General features: G+C 49.7%; 1 protein-coding gene across 1 annotated transcript in view; it reads right to left on the bottom strand.

Annotated features, from left to right (window-relative positions):
• The window catches only part of ZHX2 (zinc fingers and homeoboxes 2), a 161,750-nt gene that overhangs the window by 4,910 nt on the left and 134,818 nt on the right, over window positions 1-22,022 (bottom strand). The window contains exon 3 of the mRNA XM_055314139.1: window positions 8,955-11,705. Coding sequence (XP_055170114.1) covers window positions 8,958-11,474 — 2,517 coding nt within the window. The 5' untranslated portion in view covers window positions 11,475-11,705 and the 3' untranslated portion in view covers window positions 8,955-8,957. The remainder of the gene's footprint in view (window positions 1-8,954; window positions 11,706-22,022) is intronic.

Raw genomic sequence — 22,022 nt, 5'->3', positions numbered from 1 at the left:
TCTGCCTCTCTCTCTCTCTGTCTGTCTCTCATGAATAAATAAATACAATCTTAAAAAAAAACAAACCCTAAAACAGACTGCAAGGGCAAAAGGGTGACCTGGAGAGAAGGAGAGACCCCGGATGTTTGTGGGTGGCTCTGGGGCCTTGGGGGCACCTTGGAGCCGTTGGACCTCAAGTCTCCTCTGACCTCTCCAGGGCGGGTAGTGGCGGGCAGGACTGTGGGAGCTAGCAGTGCTCTCAAAGTGAGTCTGGGAAGCTGCTGGAAACAGAAGGTAGGGTGGTGTCCCCGTGCGGGGCACAGCCGCGGCCTGGTCGCCTCCGCCGTGGGCAGCCCGGGCTAGCCAGAGGCTGCTTTCCTGGAAGGCCTTGCTCCCAAGGGTCCTCAGGTCTCCTTGTGAAGGGCTCCTGCCCCAGGGCTTCCCCAGCACAACCGTATCACGCAGTCTTCTGGTTAACTGTACGCCCTGTGAGGTCGTGGATGGGGCCCACGGCGTCCCCCCCTGGCCCCTGGCCCTGCTCCTCGCACTGGGTCTGGCCCACGCCGTGTACTCCAAGGTTCATTTGTGAGTGAAACACGGGAAAAGCTCAGCGCTTTGAGAGGGGTGGCTGGTGACACAAGGTTGGTGACAGCTCCCATTTCGGGTTTTTATCTTAGAGTAGCGCAGTGATTTTGACCTTGTGGCCTCTCGCTAATCCCCTGGGCTTCTGTCTGCAATCTTACCACTAGGCCAGGGGACAGTCCTCACTGCAGAGAACCAGTGACCTGACCCGATGAATTGATGACTTGATCTCCGAGCACCAGTTATCAGCTTCGGGAGGAACCAGCAAGGTCACCAGGCCCTTTGCTTATGGCCACTATTCAAACATCTCTACCAAGCGGATGTCCAGCTTCTCCCTGAATGTGCCCAGGACAGGGAGCCCGTTGCCTCCATAGTGGTCTCTTTCTATCTTGGGGACAACTTAGACGGTTAAAAACTACTAATTCTTTAGCAAAAGCCGCTTCTTTATTACTTTACCCGTTGGGGAAACATGAAAAAATTAGAATTCTTTCCCCATGTGATACCTTTCTGTTTCTGTGTCTCTTTAATTTTCCCTGTAGGGATTTCCCTAAGCCCTGCGGACTCAGGAGAGAGTAACACGGGGCTCCGTGAGGAAGAAAAACAAGCACTGTGATCGTGATTTATTATCTTAATAATATTTGAGTCAAACTTTCTTTGCTTGAGAGGGGGACATGGTCTGATTTTAATTAGAAGTGGGAAAAGGAACACATGGTGGCAGGGAACGGGATTAAGCAATTTCCCAGGGGACCAGGAAGACGCCATCTCATCCCAAATTGTTCTCATGCCAGGCCGTGTTCAGCACAGGCATGTCTGGCCAATGCGCTTGCCCCACAACAGTATGGGGAGCCCCTGGGCTTGGGGAAATTGCTGAGACTCATAAGCCAGGCAGATCTCCCCCAGGCTGCTTGTAAGGAGCCTTGATGGCAGAAGGAATCAAAGGGCTCTTTTCCGGCTCTTTTTCCACCAGAGGATATCATCATCCATTAACCAGAGGAGTCCAAAGAATTTGAGCAACTGGAATCGTGGCAAAAACTGGGCACACGCCTAGTGTTTATGCATGTGGACTGGGGTTTGAGTGCCAGCTCCCCCAGTTTCTAGCTCAATGATCTCAGATGAGGTGCCTTTCTGTGCCTCATTCTCCCTACCATCAAATGAAAATATGAAATAATGTTGACTTCAGAGAGTTGTCAACGCATGCCGAGTGCCTGTGGGTCGGGGCTTAGCACATTACCCCTTGCTTCTGCTCCCCACACCCACCCCTGAGATGCAGTTAACACCTGATGGCATGAGCTTGTACCAGTGGGGTCCCAACTGAAAAAGTCAATTTGGGAAGGCAGGAAGCATTGGGCCAACTTCTCCATATAGAAAAGTGTCCATTCAGAGAGGGCAGCTGAGCATTTGCTGATGCTAATGCCACCCCCCCTACCCTGCCTCCTCCCAGCTGCGGGGGATTTCACCTATATTATTTCATTTCATACTGACAACAACAGACAACTCTATTAGTACTACGGACTGAATTATGTCCCTTCCCCCACCATTCATCTGTTGAGACCCAGCTCCCAATATGACCGTTTTAGGAGATGGACCTACGAAGAGGTAATTACGGTTAAACGAAGCCATAGGCTGGGGCCCCAATGTCCTTAGAAGAAGAGGAGGAGACACCAGGAGTGCACACGCACAGAGGAAAGACCAGGAGGGCACACACAGAGACAAGGTGGCCGTCTGCAAGCCAAGGAGAGAGGCCTCACCAGCAACCAACATTGCAGGCTCCTGGATCTCGAACTTTCACCCTCCAGGACAGTGAGGAAATAAGTGTCTGTTGTTTGAGCCACCCACCCAGTCTGTGGCCTTCTCTTCTGGCAGCCCTGGTTGGCTAATATCGTTAAGTGTTAAGCTTGCGGAAACGTATTAATAAGAGAGAATAAAGTTACCACGAGGGCAGAAAGGACTGAACACCCAGATATCTGCAACATGACTTTCCTTTGGCTCTTTCCTGGAGTATCTCAAGAATGTCTTGACCTTTCTCTATAGAATCATACACACAGAGTCACACAGAGTCTTCTTTATTGGTGAAGTAGCGGAGTTTCAAGGGAAATTTGGATTATATGGGAGTCCACTTAGCACACTGGCTTTTAACCCCTGCATGTCTATGAAGTGTGAATTTAGGCAAATCACAGCCACAATGGCCCCCATGTAGGTCCCCTGATGCTTTAGGTCTCCTCTAGCCTCAGGGCCTTGGAGTATGCTATATCTTCTCCCTGGAATGCTGGTCCTCTCCTCTCTCTCAGCCAACTTGTACTTGACTGTCTTGGATTCCAATTCATTTATTATCTCTTCAGAGAAGCTTCCCCCCAACTACTTAAATCAAGTCAAATTACCCTATTCTATATTCTCACAGACCATGTACCTTTCCTTCAAACAACTTGTCAGCATGACAATTTTTCCGTTTTGTTGCCTTAAAGCTTCATCCCTTGCTAGACTGTGGGCTCCATGAGGACGTGCTGGGCACCACAGCCTCCCAGAGTCTGGCATGCTGTAGCCATTCCACAAATACCTGATGCATCAGTGAGCCAAGTCACTTAGGATGGATGCCTCTGGACCAGTTACTTCCTCTCCTTAGACCTGAGTCCCTCCTCTGACAAATGAAGGAACTTAGACTTCACGGTCCCTAACATTGCTACAAGCTGCCCCAAGCACAGTGAGAATTCCTAACACAAGAAGCTCCAGAATTAGGTAAATGGAAGTGGTAACAGTTCACTCTCCATTAGGTGCCGGGGCAGCGAGGCTAATGGGCGGTCCTGAGAAGCATCACCCAGCAAAAACCCAGGGATGGGTTCGCCAGCAGATTTTTTCCTGGAGCTGCTCACACACATGGGAAGCAACCAGTCCCCTACCCCTCTCCTCTACCTGCTGTCAGCCAACAAAGCTACTGGGTGATGGAAAACAATGAGGGAAAGCAGAGGCCTGAAATACCAGATTCCAGACAATTGAGAGCCAACGATGTTTGCTAATTCTCAGGGTGGTTCAATACATCGCTATTATGCACTCGCTCTGAGTCGGGCCCCGGAGACTCAGATATTAATGAGATATAGTCCCTTAGTTCAGTGGTCTCGTAGAGGAAAGACAGGGAAACAGATAATTACATTTCCTTCCTTCCATCCATCCATCCATCCATCCAACTCTCCATCCACGCATTCAAATATCTGTATTTAGACAGCTAATCTGAACAGATCGTGGGGGCACACATAGCCTGTACCCTAACTTATAGCCAGGATGCAACACTTGGTAGCCTTGGATTTTTAAAGCAAGCTGAACCATGGAAAATGTTTTTCTAACATTTCACCAAATTGATCTCTTCTCCAAAGCCATCCCTAATCACGAGTTGGAAATCGTCAGAAACTGGGAGGTAACCAAACTTGTGGATGAGTAATTGTGTATGGAATTGAGAAATGGTCAAGTCCGGTTGGTCTGGCCTGAGCTGTCATGGTGGTGCCACTGTGGCTGGGTCAGGCGCTGGCCTGATTGATGAGAGGTGGGCCCCAGGCTCCACCTGCTGCTGGCTGAGGAGCCCACGGCAAGTCTCTCTGAGCCTCAGTTTTGCCCTCTGCAAAATGGGAAGAAAGCCATACCTGTCTCACAGGGATGAGGGGACATTTAAATGATTTACTGGATGTGCTTAGAAGAATCCCAAGCACATGGCATATACCAGTAAATAGAAACTCTCAGTAGTAGGAGTACTGGGATATTCCATCTGGCCAAACATCGAGGCATATGTCTGGCAATGTGTGGCTCAAGTATTCTGACTCATTTTTCGGAAAGGAGGAATTTACCGTTCAGCCTCTCACCAGGACAGGTCTCTCAATGGATGGCTCGATAACGGGACCCGGAGGTTGAATCAACACGACACAATTCAAGGTTTGGAAAGGACTCCTTACCTTTCTGTCTAACCTCAAGGCTGGGGGACCCTGGCCTGAGTCGAACGCTGTCATGATGAGCCTTTCAAACCTTTAGCAGAGGGGGATGCTTAACTCAGAAGGTAGGGGAACCCTGGGGTCTGCTCTCAGCTGCTCACTCAGGTTCACCCTCTCTCTCTCTCCGTCTCATATATACATCCCATAACACCTTTTTTGAAGCCCAAACTGTGCATTAATTTCAGGATTATTATATGTGTAACAACTGAACTCAACTACAGCTTCCTAAATAAATATGTGTTTAAATAAAGGCATCGCTGAATATTTATGAATTTCAAGAGACCCATGTGTTCAGTTCATAAAAGCTGTGAAGTAATTTGGAGGGATTTCTTCCAAGTTGAAAGGTTCCTTTAAGGGGTGCCTCTGCGCAGGTTGCCACCACCAGCGTGGACCGCAGGCTGCCCGTTTCTCTATAGAGCGGCACCTCGGAAATATTAGGAAGCCAATTAGGGATGTCGGATGTCACCAGGTGTTGAGTAAATCTTAGCATCTTGTTTGGGAACATTTTTCAGCTCATACTTGTGGCGTTTGCCATAAAGAAACATAGAAGGGGGTTCCTGGGTGTTCCTTTTTTTTTTTTTTTTTTTTTGTGGAGGAGAGAGGGTAAGAAAACAGCTAGCTCCTTCATCTCAGAATTACCTAGTGCTTAGTTGTCAGTTCTAAACACCCTGGGAATTCTCTCCTCCCAACCCTACCCCTTGGGGGGTGGGTCAGCCTGAAATGGGGACTTCTGCAGAAAGAGAGAGGCAGAGACAGCAGCAGGAGCCAGGGCTCTGGAGCGGAACTGGGGCGCTGGCTGGGAGAAGGTGGATAAGTTCCTTGGTTTCTGAGACTCAGTTTCTGGGTTTTATAAAAATCTAGAGAGGCACTTGGGTGGCTCAGTTGGTTGCACGTCCCGATTCCTGATTTTGGCTCAGGTCATGATCTCAGGGGCGTGGGATCGAGCCCTGAGTCGGGCTCTGCGCTTAGCGGGGAGTCTGCTGATTTTTGTCTCTCCCTCTGCTCCCCTCCTGTTATTCTTTCTCTAAAGTGGGTAAATAAATCTTAAAAAAAAAAAAATCTAGAAACGCTTACCTGTCAGCGTCATTAGGAGCGCTGAGTGAGATCATCTGTGACGAGAGCACCCGGCTCAGCCTCGGCTCCTCAGGACCCCTTGCCCCCCCCCGTTCCACCCTTCTGCCCTCCTCCAAAGCTTCTCTCCACGGTGAGAGCATTGCCTCCCCACTTTGTGTTTCTCTGGGCCTCGGGTCAGGGGCAGGCACAGTGGCTGCCAACGCTGGATGGGCGTTTTCAACTGTTGGTGGTGGTACAGCTTAGGGAACGGATGGGGACAGGTGGCCTCCAGGGCCTCTGGGGAGTTGCCACCCCTAGATGACCCCCACTCCAGAATGGGGATCTGGAGGTGCCATCTCAGCTCACTCTGGGATTCAGGGACACTTAGCATTCTTATATCCAAACTCGGCAACAGGACAGGATCAGAATAGCTTAGTCTGCTGGGGAAAACCACCATCTTTTCATCCCGTTGTCCTTCCTCCTCGTCTGCTGAATCCCCAACTCAGCTTTCTGGCTATGCCCAGACTCTCTTGCTCCTCAACTGTACCATTCCTTCTTTTGTCTCTGGAGCTTTGCCTGTCTGTTCCTTCCACATGAACCACACTGCTTTGTGGGTGCACTGGCTAACTCCTTCCCCTCTGCCAGGCCCCGAGATGGATGTCCCTTCCTCCAGGAAGCCTGCCCTGCTCTCAGTCTGGTGATCCTCTTGTGTGCTCCTCTGCACAGCTGTGCATGTCCCCACCACACCATGGATCGCCCGGGTTAGTAAAGGCAAGAGCAATTTCCTCTGTCCTTGGCCTGACTGAGCTCCATGTGAGTGAGGACTCTCATCTGTCTTCTTTACCCCGTTATCTCTGGTGCTGAGCACAGAGCCCGGCACACAGTAGGTGTGCAGCAGGGATTTGCTGAATTGGACTGAACCCTATCGTCTAGTCCACGGTAAGAAGAGAAAGCAGTCACGGAGACTCCTGTCATGCACTGGAAAAGGTCAAGGATAGAAGAACAAGGCAAGCTAGGAGCTTTCAGGCAGATTCTGATTGGACCAAAGAAATGGCTCCCTCATTTCAGCAAGGGAGATTGTGGGCTGGGCTGGTAGAGTCTCAGAAGAAGGCAGAAAGATAGCCAGAGGGAAGTACCAAGCTTGCCAGATGGTGGGGGGCAGTTGATAACCATTGGGAGCCTCTGAGCCTTGGCCCCCTCCTATCACTAGCCCCCCCACCCCGCCCCATGCTGCATCCTGGCCTGTAACCAATTACCACTCCCTCCTGAAAAGTCAGGGGTGGGGGGGCGGTGCAAAAAGACTTGGTGGCATCTACAATTGGCTGTTCCTTAAATTTCCCTTTCAGCCAGTTTCACTGCTGATGGAATTGGCTAAAACAACGTTTCTAGAAGACTTCATTTTGTTGCCAGGCCCCTCATCTTACTACGAAATAAATGAATTAATGAGTGGCATGACCAGCCAAAGTTGTTCAAACTCCTTTATAAAGAGGTATGATAATTTCCAGGGCTCCCTCTGTGTCTTTATCAATCATTCAGGAGGTTCTTACCTTTATTTCATTATTATTATTTTTTATTTCATTATTTTTAAAGATGATATCCTAGGATGGTGGTGGTGGGGGGGGATGGTATCCCCTTCTGTTGCCTTTTAAGTGACCTCTGGAGAAGCCAATCTGGGCAGATTGTAAATCTCATGTCTTCCTCCTACTTCCAAGCTGCCCTTGGAATGTTTCGGCTTTGGCTAAGGTCATCTTTGCTTCTTGAACCCCTCTCTCTGCTGCCCCCTCTATTCTAAATCTACCACCAAGCAAGCTGCTGGGCTTTTAGGCCTTGATTTGCACAGACCTCTCCTGAAAGCACAAACACCAGGGCTTGGGTGGCATGTCCCATCATGTGGATGACATGGCCATTAGTAACCATGGTAACCTCCCTTCCCAGGCTTTTGTGGCTCTACAGGCCTAATTTACATCAGTCTCTTCCAGACTGAAGGGGTTCTAGGGACCCAATCAGCACAATTATGAGCTGGGTTACTTAGTGAGATACGCTCTAACCCTTCCTTTAGCCATGACAAGGCAAATACCCAAACCTGCCAGGTTAAAGCAAAACAACCCCAAATCTCTAGCCAGGAAACTTGGTTAAGTACTCTTGAAAATCCAAAAAGGAAAGAAAATGAAAAAAAAAAAAAGGGAAAGAAAAAGGGAAAGATACATCCTTGTCACCTTTGATTCTTACGGCAGTGAACACAAAGCAGGCAGAGGATGTGTCCTTGCTGCAACGGCATCTAGAATTTCGAATGGATAGGCCCCGAAGTGTGGTGTCCAAAACAGGCCACAGGCAGCAGCACTGTCACCCATGGGCAGAGCCTTGCAAATGAGCACACAAAATCTACCAGCCCCTAGTGACACAGGGTGACTGAAGGAGTCCATAAAAATCTGCTTTTTGCTCCCTTTCCTGCTTCTATCCTCGCTAGGACCTGCACCCCGCCCTACACACGCCTTAATGTATGTCCTCCTCGTCAGGGGCAAGGAGTTAATGATTTCTCTGGAGTCTTCTAATAACATCTCAGGAATGACGGGGCAAGGCCATCCTGTGCATATGCCTATTCTAGACCACTGGCGCTAGACATCTTGACGTCAAGAGCCCTTGGCTCCAGGGAATGAGTGACTTATGATGACACCTGCCCCTGTCCTTGTTCTGAACAACTCCTGGATGCCTGAGAGGACACGTGCACCAGACCATACTCATCAATAAAAACCCCAGACCCCAAGCAAAGACGAGACTCATGCTCCTTAACTTTCTGAGTCTCCCAGACACTCCCTCTGTATCTGTTCTCTCTCACTCTCTCTCCCTCGCTCTCTCGCTCTCTCCCCCTCTCCCTTCAGTAAACCCTGCCCTTACCTCCTGCTGGCTCGCATCTGATTGCCATTCTACATGGAGCCCAGGACCCAGGACCCTCTCAGCTGGTCCTGCGGGACCCCTCTGAGCCCTCCGACCTGGCCAGCTGGCACCACTACTTTTCTTCCTTTTAAAAACAACAACTTTTGGGCAGCCCGGGTGGCTCAGCGGTTTAGCGCCGCCTTCAGCCCAGGTCGTGATCCTGGAGACCCGGGATCGAGTCCCACGTTGGGCTCCCTGCATGGAGCCTGCTTCTCCCTCTGCCTGTGTCTCTGCCTCTCTCTCTGTGTGTGTCTCTCATGAATAAATAAATGAAATTAAAAGAAAAAAGGCTTTAAAAACAACAACTTTTACAAAGAACCCATCGTCTGGGTCAGCATCTCTGTCCCCTACAACCTATACTGCCCCCGACCATAAAAAGAAAGCGAGCCAGCACCCTCCCCCTGTTCCCTGGGTGGAACAGGTGAGGTTCGGTACCTGTTAGGCCTGGCCAGCCTCGGCTGGGATGCTGTCTGAGTCCGAGCCGGCCAGGTCCGCGGTGCCTTCGGCTGCGGCCTGGCTCCAGCTGTCGGACCTGTCCGAGACGGCGTCCTCCTCTCCGACCGTGACCTCCACCCAATCCACAACGCCCGACTCCTCGTTTTCGTCGCTGCCCTGGCCATCCCGGCTGCTGCCCTCTGACCTGTCCGAGGTGGCTTCTGAAGGCTTTGCCGGCGCACCGTCTTTCCCCTGCTCGTTGCCCACTTTCACCCTGGGTACCAGCTTCTCCAAGTCCTCTTCGCAGAGCTTTCTGGGGTCCTTGTAATGCTGCGGACCCACCTCGCTCCCGTTCTTTGGGCTCTCAGCGGCCACGGCTTTCACCGCCCGCCTCTGCGCCGCGTCGTAGGCCTGCTCGCCTGCCGTGTGTGGGTGCTGGTCCTGCTCCATCCACTTCAAGGGCCCGGTTTTTAGCAAGCACCTGTTCTCCTTGAACCAACGCACAATCTCAGTTCGGACCAGGCCGGTCTTTGCGGCCAGCTGGTCATACTCCTGGGGCGTAGGCCACTGGGTTCTTGCAAACGTGCTCCTCAGGAGGTGTACCTGTTCTTGACTTTTCGTCATTGCTGGTGAAGGGCTGGCCAGAGAGCTGGCTAACTGGACACCAGAGAGCTGGTCAAGCCGAGACAGAGCACCATTGGGGGCCGCCACATCTTGGCCTTTTTTGCCAGTCCCCATGGAATCCAGGATCGATTGTTCCATGCTGTCCCGGAGCTTCCGTCTCTCCGAGAACCATGATTCAATCTCTCTCCTGCTCAGTTTCGTCTCCCCCCTTAGCCTCTCCAGTTCCACCTGGGTCGGGAAAGAGCTTTTCAGAAAGCTGTCTTCCAGGATTTTAACCTGACCCTGTGTCTTCTCTTTGAATTTCTGAGGGGCAAAGTCCGGGTACGCGTGGTACGTGCGGCCGTGTCGGGAGGCCGCGATGGCCAACTGGTCTTTGGCAAGGGATTCGCTGGTGATGTGGACGATGCCTCTCTGACATCGGTACCGGTGATCGCTGAACCACTTCTTGATCTCGCTCCTGGCCAGGCCGGTCACCTCGATGAGCCTGTAGACCTCGGCGTCGTCAGGGAACTGGCTCTGGAGAAAGCTCGCCTTGAGATGCGCGATCTGCTCCTTTGTCTTCTTGCGGTCGCTGGCTGGGGTCAGCGAGGGGTTGGCCGCCTTGGGTGGGGGCTCTGGCACCTGGGCGACGTGTGGACGCTTGGGCTCGGGGGCAGCTTGGGGAGTCACCAACGGTCTCTTTTGGCCGTGGTTGGTCACTCCGGCCACGGCGAGCGTGATGGGGGAGCAAGAGACGGTTGCTGACCCGCTTGTCACCTGAGTCAGCACCAGGCTGGTCTGGCCGAGAATCTGGCACGGGAGAGCTGTCTGGAGGATGGGCTGTGACACCTTTGTGGGGGCCAGCTGCGCCGGCAGCACGGTGATCGTCGGGGGTACCGACTGGATCGTGCCATTGAACATCTTTTTCCGGGCCTCCTCCACCTCCTCTGGGGACCAGCTGATGCCGTGCTTTAAGCGCTGTGTGGCAAACCAGATTCTGATGTGCTCTTCTGGGTGTTTGGAAGCAGCTGTGAGCCAGGACAACTCAGCCTGGGTTGGGTAAGGGAATTTGTTGAAGGAGTTGATCATGGTGGCATTCGTGTCCAGGGCGGAGTTGTATTTGGTAGTGTTCAGCGGGACGGGGACCTTGGGGACAAGGTTGATATTTGGTGGGAGCTGGACAGAAGGCATGACATGCCCTAAGGTGTCCTGGAGGAGCTCCACGCCTCCAAGTCTCGAGAGGATCTCCGCCGCGTCTGTCACCAGGCGGGCAGTCCCTTCCACGTGGTTCTCGGGGGTGGCCTCCTCGGGCTTCTTGGGCACCTTCTTGGCATCGGCTTTTGGTTTCCCTGGCTTCATGATGGGCGTTTTACTCACTGAGATTCCAGGATCACTGTCACCGCTCACAGGGCCGCTGGTGGTGATGGACACGACGTGGTTGGTGGCTTCGATGGACTGCTCTAAGACAGTCTGATTATTGCGCTTGATCAGCTTCAGCTTGAAGTTGGTCTCCCCGGGATGGAACTTGGAGTTGTGGTCAGACAACGAGTCGTACTTTTTGGTTGTGAAGTTACATTCGGCACACACGTAAAGGGGGTTGAGAATCACGTTGGGGTGCTGCATGTCGACATGCTCCGTGAACTCGTTCAGGTTTTGCGTGGAGTAGGGGCAGTATTTGCATTCGTAACCACCCTGGAGTTTTTTGGATTGGTTTTCCCCTGTAGATTTCACCTCTATCACTTCATTTTCTTTGGAAGAGTTTTCAGGTTCCACTGTCCAACTGTCCTTGGCTGCTTCAGGCTGTGGCGTGCTGATTCCTTTCTCTTTGGCCCTGTCTGCTTCCTCGGGCACATCTTGTTCTACTACTTGTGATGTCCGAACCATGCACGGGGTTGTGGATTTTCGCTTGCTCGCCATGCTGCCTGTCTGTGTGCAATAGCTTAATTTGGGGGCTGGGGTGGGCAGGTGGGGAAGGGGCAGTGAAATTTTTGGGACAAGTAAGATTTTAAAAGGCTTTGGGCTTTATTCCCCCTCCAATGGCTTTGGCTTCCCTTGAATGCTGAAGTCTAACGTTTGAGTGTTGAGAATGATCTCAGCACAGAAAATTGTAACTGCTCCAACGGCTACACACAAGAGGCAGCATCATATCTGTGGGACAAGAACAAAGATGGGGTCAGTGTTTTTCCATAAGGCAGAAGAAACCAGCATTTCTTTCTAACCCATCCCAACTGGCACTCCAAACAAAGCAAACACCTAAGTAAGCACAGATGTCAAGACTGGGTGCAGCATAAAAATGAAAGATCATATTCTTCTCTTCCTTTCTTTGGAAAGGGCAATAGGAACTGGCCCGGAGCAAGCAAACGAGGGTGCAAGTCACTCGTTCATGTTTTCTGGGCAAACAGAAAAGCTACAAAGGCGCTGCATGGTGGGCGGGGTGGTGGAGGGGATGTCAAAGACGAGATGTCACTGGGCTCTCAAGCTACTTTAATTGACGGTACATCAGAAGCAAGATGCGTACCTGAGGCTGGCAAGCGGTGTTTATATGGGCATTAGGAAATGGATAGTCACTTTTGTTTCTTATCATAAGAGTAAAATCACCAGTAGAGAAAAATCCAGAAAAATGCTTTGAAGTATAAAGAAGAAAAAAAAATCACCTCAAATATTAGAGTTCCCTCAGTTCACTTGAAAGCTTCCTCGTTTCTGTAAATATTGAGCAAAATGATGATTTGAGAAAATGGCTGCATGGTATTATCTTGTAGGGCTATACCACATGTGATGTATTTAGCCATTCAACTTTTGTTGGACATTTAAGTTATTTCCAATTTTTGGCTCTCCTCAACAATATAATAGTCAACACCCTGAGTCCTTATTTCTGATAACCAACTTTGGATGAATGAATGCTGAGAAACAGAAGCACTGGGTCAAAGAGTATGCACGTTTAGGTTTTCTAGACTCCTATGGCCAACTTTTGAATCAGCCAAATCTTCCCCTGGCAGCGAATGAGAATGCCCAACTTACCACTCTGCCTACATGAAATATGACCATGAAAAAGCTTTCCCGAGTAGATGGGGTTAAACCGTCTTAATGTGCTTTCCTTGATTGCTAATCAGGTTGAACTGTTTTCAGAGATTTACTCGCCATGTGTGTTCTTTCTTTCTGAATTGCTTATTTATGCCATTTTTATGTGTGATGCTCAGCGGTTTTATTATTAATTCACAAGTTTTCTCTAGATTGACTATCAGTACTTTATTATATTTGTTGCAAAATGTTTCTAGTCTATCATTTACCGTTTACTTTTGTATATGGTGTTTTTCATGTTTTATATGTAAAAATTTGAAGATTTAGGCAGCAAATTCACCCACCTTTTTCTTTTTGTGACTCCTTTAATTGTGATTTTATATGTAGGAAGTGATTCCTGGTTATTAGAAACAAACTGCAGGTTACCAGAGAGGAGAGGGTTTGGGGGGCACATGAACTAGCTAATTAATGATTAAGAGGTGCAAATTTTCACTTACAAAAAAGTAAGCCCTGGGAATACAATGTATAGCATAGGAAATATAGTCAAAGATACTGTAATAACTTTGTATGGTGACAGGTGGTAACTGGACTTATCATGGGAGCCATTTCATAGTGACGAGAAACAGGGAATTGCTATGATGTGCGTCTGAAACAGGATATTATACGTCCATTATACTTTAACAAAAATATTAAATAAATAAAAAACACTTGCGCATAAAAAAAAAGGTGATTCTCTGCTTTGACGGCTGAGACATATTCTATGTTTTCTTAGAGTGTTTTAGCTTTATTTGTTACATTTAACTCATCTAAAATTGAATTGATCTTGGGTTAAGCTATAAGATATAATTCTAATCATTTTTCTGGAAAGTTACCAATTATCTCATCGCATGTATTGTGTTATGTTTTCTCACTAATTTGTGAAATCATCTTTGTCATACATTAAATTTTTATATAGACTAGGGTGTTTCTGGGTCATCTATTCTATGCCTCTTATCTAGCTATTGAGACTCAATGTCTCACTTATTTTTTTTGGTAGATTAGAGTATATTTTAATAACTGGGAGTGTGAATTCCTCCTTATTCTTCTTCTGTAAACATTTCTGGGTTACTTTAGTCACCTAATCACATAAATCAATTTTGATAAATCAGAGTCACCTGCAAAATAAAACCCGGTTAAAATTCTGATTAGGGGGCACCTGGGTGGCTCAGTGGTTAAGCGTCTGCCTTTGGCTCAGGTCGTGATCCTGGGGTCCTGGGATCGAGTCCCACATCGGGTTCCCTGCAAGGAGCCTGCTTCTCCCTCTGCCTATGTCTCTGCTTCTCTCTCTGTCTCTCATGAATAAATAAATTAAAAAAGAGAACTTTGATTGGAATTGCACTAAACAAATATTAATTTGGGAGTCCAGAAACTATTTGTTTATTAGGAGTAGGAATTGTTAACGGAAGGCAGCCTGGGGAACTGGCCATGTTGAGTGTCTCAATGCATGGGCTGAGACGGGGGGCCCTTCCATTGTGTGGGTAAAAGAGAAGGGAGATGTGTTTTGAAACAAGTAGAGCTGACATCCAGGGAGAAGGAGAATGGGAGAGATGGCATCTCTGAAGTCTACCGTTTGAGTGTTGAGAATGATCTCAGCACAGAAAATTGTAACTGTGCTGCCCCTCCCACTGGCTTGGGTTTGAGTCCCGTGGAGGAGAGTGGTCAAGGGCGGAAGTAAAGACTTATTTTTATGAGCAACAAGGGAAGACTCTGCCCACACCTGTCTGCTCAGGGGCACAGGTGACAAAGCTGAGCGGGACCCAGGGAGCGGCATTTCCCCTTGTGAACCCAGAATGCAGCCATTCTAAGGAGAAGCCCTGGCCTTTCCATGCTGGGCAACATCCTCAGCTGTGGTTGAGGATTCCTGAGGGCACCAGTGAGGAGAGGACACTGGTATAGCAGAGCAGAGGGGACCGTGCCCTTTTTGCACTGAGTACACCCAAGCCCACATCTTCAGGCTTCACATTCTTGTAGCTCAGACTTTATTTCCCCCTCAGCCACACACTGTTTCTGCCAGAGTTTCTTATCTTTGTCAATGGTTCCACCATTGCTCCTTCTGCCCAAACCTCTTTGTCTCACCCCAATGAATCCATCAGCAATCCTACTGACTCTTGTCTTCGAAATAAATCCAGTGCCATCAGACCACTTCACACCCCTGCTCCCTGCCCTGTCTCAGCTCCCATCATCTCCTGCCTGGAAGCTTGTGGCACCTCCTGTGGTCTCCTGCTTCCTTCCTCTCCAGGGCAGAGGGATGTTCTAAGATACCAATCCATTCATGTCGCCTTTCTGCGTGAAGGCCTTTCTCCATGCCCTCCTAACCGCACACCCTGGCATGTTGTGGCCCATGCTTCCTGTCCCCCTTGGGCGTCATGCTCCGGATGCTGGTGCAGATGCACTCCGTCCACCTCAAGACCTCTGCCGGAACGTCCCATCCCAGAGCTCCTCAGTGCGCACACCTCCTTTTAAGTCATCCTGCCACGGAGGGGCCTTTCCTGACTGCCACTCCACTGAAATTAATGCCTCCCACCATCACTCTATTTCCTTCCTTGCTTTGCTTTCTTCATAGCACCTTTCAATATTTAAGATTTGCTTAGGGGCACCTGGGTAGCTCAGTCACATAAGCGTCTGACTTCGGCTCAGGTCATGATCCCAGGGTCCTGGGATGGAGCCCCACGTGGGGTTTCCCGCTCAGCAGGGAGCTTGCTTCTCCCTCTCCGTCTGCCTGCCCCTCCTCCTGCTTATACTCTCTCTCTCTGTCAAATAAATAAATAAAATATTTTTATTTATTAATTTTTAAAGATTTTTCATTTATTTATTCATGAAAGACACAGAGAGAGGCAGAGACATAGGCAGAAGGAGGCTCCTTTCAGGGAGCCTAATGCAGGACTCGATTCCAGGACCCCCGTTGGGAACATGACTTGAGCCGAAGGCAGACACTCAACCACTGAGCCACCCAGGCGTTCACTTAAAAAAAAAAATTACTTATGCATTTTATGCTTATAGAAGGGAGGAGAGAATATTACCCTCTCACTCATTTCTTCCTCTAGAACTGTGCTCTCCATATGCCAGCCACTAGCCACATGTGACTCTTTGAATTTAAATTAATTAAAATAAAAAAAATTAAAAAATCAGTTCCTCAGTCACACTGGCCACATTTCAAGTGCTCAATAGCCACATGTGGCTGGTGGCTATTGTATTAAACAGTGCAGGCTGTTTCTATCCTTGAGGGACCTTCTACGGGACAGTGCTATTCTAGAATAGAAGCCCCATAAAGGCAGAAACTGTTCACTGTGGTTTCCCCAGAGCCTAGAATCATATCTGGCCCATAGCATGCTTTCTGTAAATGTTGGCTGAATAATTAAGTTAACTGCAGGATGGCTACCTTGTGGGAACCGTGGCTGATGCAGGGTGAGGAGGCACAGCAAAACTTCTTGTGGATGCTCAGGACTGTGTATGCACATGTGTGTGCCCCCTTACATGCGTGCATGTGTGTGCACATGTGTGTGTATGTTGGGGCTCATATGAGTAGAGGAGCTTTATTAGGGGAAGGAGGCCCTAAAGAGTGTGCTATTGACACAGCAGAAGGTGGCAAAATTTGCACACACTAGCCAAGAGGCTTGGGCATATAAAACACAATTTTTAAGAGAAGGATCAAAAGGAGACTTTTCTCCGGCAGGACACAGTAATCAGGCAGGAATGGGCTCTCATGAGATAAGAGATTTTTCTAACAGAAACTCCCCATCTGTAGGATGATTTAAATCTGTTGATAAATGAGGCCCAGAAGTGAACCAAACTGTGGTAAAACACCCTAAAACTTCTCAAGGTTCCAAAAAATTGCATTTCAGAATAAACAGTATCTTCTAAAACTCATTTGGCAACCAGGAGTCCAAACCACAGCAGATCAAAAAGAAGGAAAGATGAAGGAAGAAATAAGAGAAGTGGAGGCAGGGCTCAGAAAATACTGAGCCTTTGAAGAATTCATCTCTTGGGGTCCCCGTGATGGAGCTGCAAGAACCATTGCCCTTGGAAGAATAATCCTGGCACGGCAAGGGGGTGAGAACAGCATCTACAGAACAGCAGCATGTGGCATCTGTTTGAAAGTCCGTGAGCCACCAGCGAGATTGGGACCAGCACTGTGAAGCCTGGTACTCGCGGCATGAAGGCTACGGTACAGCCAGGCATCTTCGGGTTAGGGTGCCTACCACGCAGAATTGGCACAAATAAAAAAATGAATGAATGAATGAATGAATGAATGAATGAAATGCATGTTAAAACTCCAACATAGGGGTGCCTGGGTGGCTCGGATGGTTGAACATCTGCCTTTGGCTCAGGTCATGATCTCCAGGTTCTGGGACTGAGCACTACATCAGGCTTCTTGCTCAGAGTCTGCCCCCACCCCCCACTTATGCTCTCTTTCTCGCAAATGAATAAATAGAATTGCAAAAAAAAAAAAAAAACAACCCTAAAACCCCCAAACAAAACTCCAACGCAGCCCCTTCCATCCATGCTGTCGGGGGTGAATATCCCAACAGACTAGCCCTGTGTTGCTGGTCTCACCCTGGCCAGCTTCCCAGTGGGTCTGAGGCGGGCACCAGCACGCCTGCAGACACCCCACTTATGGGCAGCACTCAGCTGTCTGCTGGCTGCCCCTAGCCACCATGCCAAGGGCCCAGCAGTGTGGGAGCCTCAGAAGCAATCCCTGCCTTCGGCGGGTGGCCTGAGTAGGTTAGGACCAAGCACATTTGTGATGAAGATCCTGGTGCCCAGAAGGAGAGGAGAGGTAAGAAATCTCCTTCATCTGTGACTACTCTGCACAGCATGTCCTCCTTCCCAGCCGTCCCAGCCCTCACAGCCCAACTGTCACAGAGTGCAACAAGCCTGTGGTGCGTGGAGAGGGAGCCCAGCACCAAACACAGACTCTTGCCTCCCCTTCGTGTTTTTTGACATGGTCTCAGTTTTCCTTTTGTCTACTACGGGATTTATCATGCACCACAAAGAAAAACCCAACGGTGAATGAGAAATGACAAAACCTTGGGACAAATAATATATAATGAAATTGGCCAGCCTCTAAGATAATGACAAAAGTCATTTGTGGGTGTCTGCAGAGCTTTCGCCTCACCACCTGGAGCTTCTTCCATCATCATCCTCTGTGTTGTGGGACGATCAGACCCCTGTGTACTGGGTTTGGGTGTGGGCCCAGCCCCGAGGATGTGGGGTAGACAGACTTGAAGAAACCTGTGCTCTTGTTCTTGAGACGCTCACAGCTGGAATATTCATCCTAAATATTCATCCTAAGACCCTCACATCCTGAATATTCATCAGCCAGGGCTGCCGTATGCAACAGAGTATGCCTGACCAGGAGGCTTCAACAATAGGGATATTTCGCTCACAGTTGTGGGGGCTGGAAGTTCAAGGCTGAGGTGTCTGCAGGGCTGGTTTCTCCCGAAGCCTCTCTCCTTCAGCTTGCGGATGGCCACCTTCCCACTGTGTCCTCATTATGCCCTTCCTTCTGTGTATGCCTACCTCCTGGTCACCTCAGAAGGACCCACACAGAACTAGGGCTCACCCCAAAGGCCTCTTCACCTCTTTAAAGACTCTATCTGCAAATCCAGTCACATTCTCAGGGGGGTAGGATTGTAACACATGAATTTGGTAGTTGGGGGGCAGTGGGGGAGACTCAATTCAGCCCCTCACAGCCAGGCAGGGCAGTGCCAACCCAACACCCTCAGTGGTACAAAAGTGATCTATTCATGTAGTCAACAAATAGTGAGCCCTACGAGTGCAGATGCCATTGTGGGAGCCCAGGAGACAGGAGCGAGCAGACAGGCATCCATCCTCCAACAGAGCTCACGTTCACAGGCATAAACAGGTGGAAGCCCGGCAGCTGATAAGTGCTATGGAGAAAAGTCAAGCCATGAAGAGGATGGGGTGCAGAGTGGGGGACCCATGGTTTGAAGCAGGGAGCTCAGGGACTCCCTCCACGAGAAGGTGTCCATGGAGCATTTGGTGGCTGCATAGATAAGAAGGAGAGTTTATGAAACACAGAGCAGGCTTCTCCATTCCCTTGGGCAGGTTGGGAGGAAGGCAAAAGGCTTCACAGTGGAGGTAATCTTAGAACTAAAACAACCATGACTTTGATTAATTGAAATTTTCCTCACTATGTGGATGAGTCATCACAACAACTCTGCAAAGCAGTTGTTATGAGCCTCAATTTATGGAAGAATGAACCCAGGCCAGGGAGGCCAAGTGCCTTGCCCAGGGTCACATGGCGTGTTCACGGGCAGAGCTGGGATTTGAGCACAGTCAGTCCAAACTGAACCCATGCTCTTGGTACATGATGCAGCCTCCGCTGGGTGAGCAGAGCTCTGAGGGTGACAGGCGGAGACAGGCGGAGGAGGACTCCAATCAGAGGAACCTACTCCCAGGCAGAGGAGACAGCAGGAGGAAGGACATTTCTGAGGAATGACAGGACTGAGGTCAAAGGGCAGGGCGTGAGGGTGGAGGCTGGGAAGAGGCTAGCAGGTTGGCTTGGGCCTCAACTGTGGATAGCCTTGTATATGTGCTGCCGAAGCGAGCACATGGATAGCCTTGAATGCCGTGGTAAGGAGCTGCAATTTCATTCTGCTGGCAATGGAGTCACAGGAGCAGCAGGGTCTTGGGGATAAGCTTGTGGGGTGGTGGGGCAGGGATGGTGGAAAGAGAAGGCATGGGGTGCCTGGGTGGCTCAGTGGCTGAGCCTCTGCCTTTGGCTCAGGTCATGATCCCGGGGTCCTGGGATCTAGGCTTTCATAGGGAGCCTGCTTCTCCCTCTGCCTGCATCTCTGCCTCTCTCTGTGTGTTTCTAATGAATAAATAAATAAAATCTTAAAAAAAAAGAGAAGGCACATCAATGAAGGTAAGAACCCCCAAACCAAGCAGATGAACAATAATCCAAATTAACCCCAAATTAAACAATGAGGGCACAGGCTGCCAGAGACACTCCTCTCTCTATCCTGATGTTTGTTCTCTAAGCACATGCTGAGGCCTCTTCGCTTTTCATCTGGAACTTTCTTCTATTCAATCTGGACTTCCTTCCTCATGGCTGGATGATTTGGGTCTGATTGTGGTAAAACCAATTCTCCCTTAATCATTTTCCCAATAACAATGACAGCTAATTGGGATATATCAGAAAGGGAGACAGAATATGAAAGACTCTAACTCTGGGAAACGAACTAGGGGTGGTGGAAGGGGAGGTGGGCGGGGGGTGGGGGTGACTGGGTGATGGGCACTGAGGTGGGCACTTGATGGGATGAGCACTGGGTGTTATTCTATATGTTGGCAAATTGAGCACCAATAAAAAATAAATTTATAAAAATTAAAAAAAAAACAATGACAGCTAACATTCCCTGAAATCTTAGTACATGCCAGGTGCTAAGTGTTTCACTTTTGAAAGACCCTCTGTGACACTGAGGCTCAGAGAGGTTAAGGAGCTTGGCTGAGGTCATGCAGCCTGGAGCAGCAGAGCTGGGATACAAGCTTTATGGGGATCTTGTTAAAATATAGATTCTGATTCAGTAGGTCCAGGGTGGTAGCATTTCCTGACTTCTCCCTACCAGTAGCCTGTGGCCCTCAGGGGAAGTAAGAATGGGTCAAACCATCAGACCAGCCCCCAGAATCTCTTTGCAAGGTGGCCGACACACAGCCTGGCTATCAGGTGAGAGATGCCCAGGCTCTTGACTTCTCTAGGAAGGCACGTGGGGAGGTGAAGAGTCAGATTGCAGAAACCCCTGTGGCCACGGGTGTCCAGCCCAAGGGGGATCAGAGGTCGCAGCAAGCTGAGGAGCCTGGGCCCCTTGGGCCTCCAGGGCGGGCTTCGCACCTACCCCGGGGAGCACATGGGCTGCTCCCAAGGAATCAAAACTTCTCTGGGCTTTGGTGGGGATGCCACTTCTCATTTTAGGGCTTTTCACTGGGGTTGTCAGAGGAAATAACAGGGCTGTCTCTGGGCTTTCAAAGGAAGCATCTTGTCAAGACATCAAAGCCAAAGAAGATGCTTTTAGCTTTGCCGGGTCTTCTGACAGAGCTGTTAACAGATCCCACCTCAGTTCATAAGGGTAGGCCTTGTGTGTGCGTGCGTGTGTGCGTGCGTGTGTGTGTGTGTGAGAGAGAGATATTTTTCCTCTATGGTCTAAAGTCACAACATCCACCCACCCCTCCACTGCCCCAGAAGGAATTCTGGAGGGTCGGTGCGTTGTGGCGGTGGTGGCTGGCAGGTGGGGCAGAGAAAGGAGTCGGATGCAGGGGTCCTGGGCTTCGCTCTGCACGCCTGGCTGCCCAGCCCGCTCCGCATCTGTCTCCATCCTTGCTCCATTTTTCCCATCTGTTGAGTGGGAATTGCTTTTGAAAGGTCACTGGTTACCCTAAGTTAGCTCCCGAGTTTCACCGCTTTCTCCCGAGCCTACTGAAATCTGAACTTGAATTTTGGGGGTGGGCCTACAATGTGGCTCCCAAACCATCAGAGATCGCCTGGGGTGCTGCAGACCTATTAAACCCAAACCAGCAGAAGCAGGCATAGGAATCTTTGCTTCGAACAAGCAGCCACCGGGGCAGATGAGCCACCCGCTTATCAGCACCTGGCCTCTCCTAGTTCAGAAGCCGTTGGGTGGAGGCCGGCTCCGTGCCATGAAGACGGGAGAGGAATCTCACTGCACCCCGGGCTGGGCGGGAGTGGAACGGCGTGCTCCGGAGGGCAATGGCAATTTAGAGGACGGGGCAGAGGTGAGGGAAGAACTGTACAAAACGGTGATGCGGGAAGAGAACGGAACACAGACCGCTGGATGCTCCGTAACTCAGTGTAAGACAGCGGTAGACACGACAGGTCCACAGCAGCAGAGTCCACTGCGGGAAGTGAAGCTTTTTTTTTTTTTTTTTTTAAGATATATTTATTTTATTTTAGAGAAAGAGAGGATGCACAAGAAAGAGTGAGTGGGGTTGAGGGGCAGAGGAGAGCAAGAGAGAATCTCAAGCAGACTCCCCTGCTGAGCATGGAGCCTGGTGTGGGGCTCGATCTCAGAACCCTGAGATCACGACCTGAGCCAAAATCAAGAGTCAGATGCTCAGCCCACTGAGTCATGCAGGCGGCCCAGGGGGCAGGTGAACTTTAAGATGCTATTTTTTGGGTGTTTATGGCTCAGTTGCTCAGCTGGATAATTTTTTTATTTTTTAAAGAAAAGACGGAGTTTGCTAATTTGGTTAAGCGCGGGCAGGATGGCGTAACAAGCTGCCATTTTCATGCGTAATCTCTATTCCCCCCATGACACCAGCATGTGGCCATGATCCCCAGTTCACAGACGAGCACACAGGGCTGGAGAGATAAAGCGCTTGCTGGAAAGGGTGTCGCCCAGACAGTCCTGGCCTGGCACCCACTGCTTG

This window comes from Nyctereutes procyonoides, unplaced genomic scaffold (assembly GCF_905146905.1).
Source record: "Nyctereutes procyonoides isolate TBG_1078 unplaced genomic scaffold, NYPRO_anot_genome, whole genome shotgun sequence".
Classification (NCBI taxonomy): Eukaryota; Metazoa; Chordata; class Mammalia; order Carnivora; family Canidae; genus Nyctereutes; species Nyctereutes procyonoides.
The sequence above is the reverse complement of the archived record's forward strand: the minus strand, read 5'-3'. Positions and strand labels throughout refer to the sequence as shown.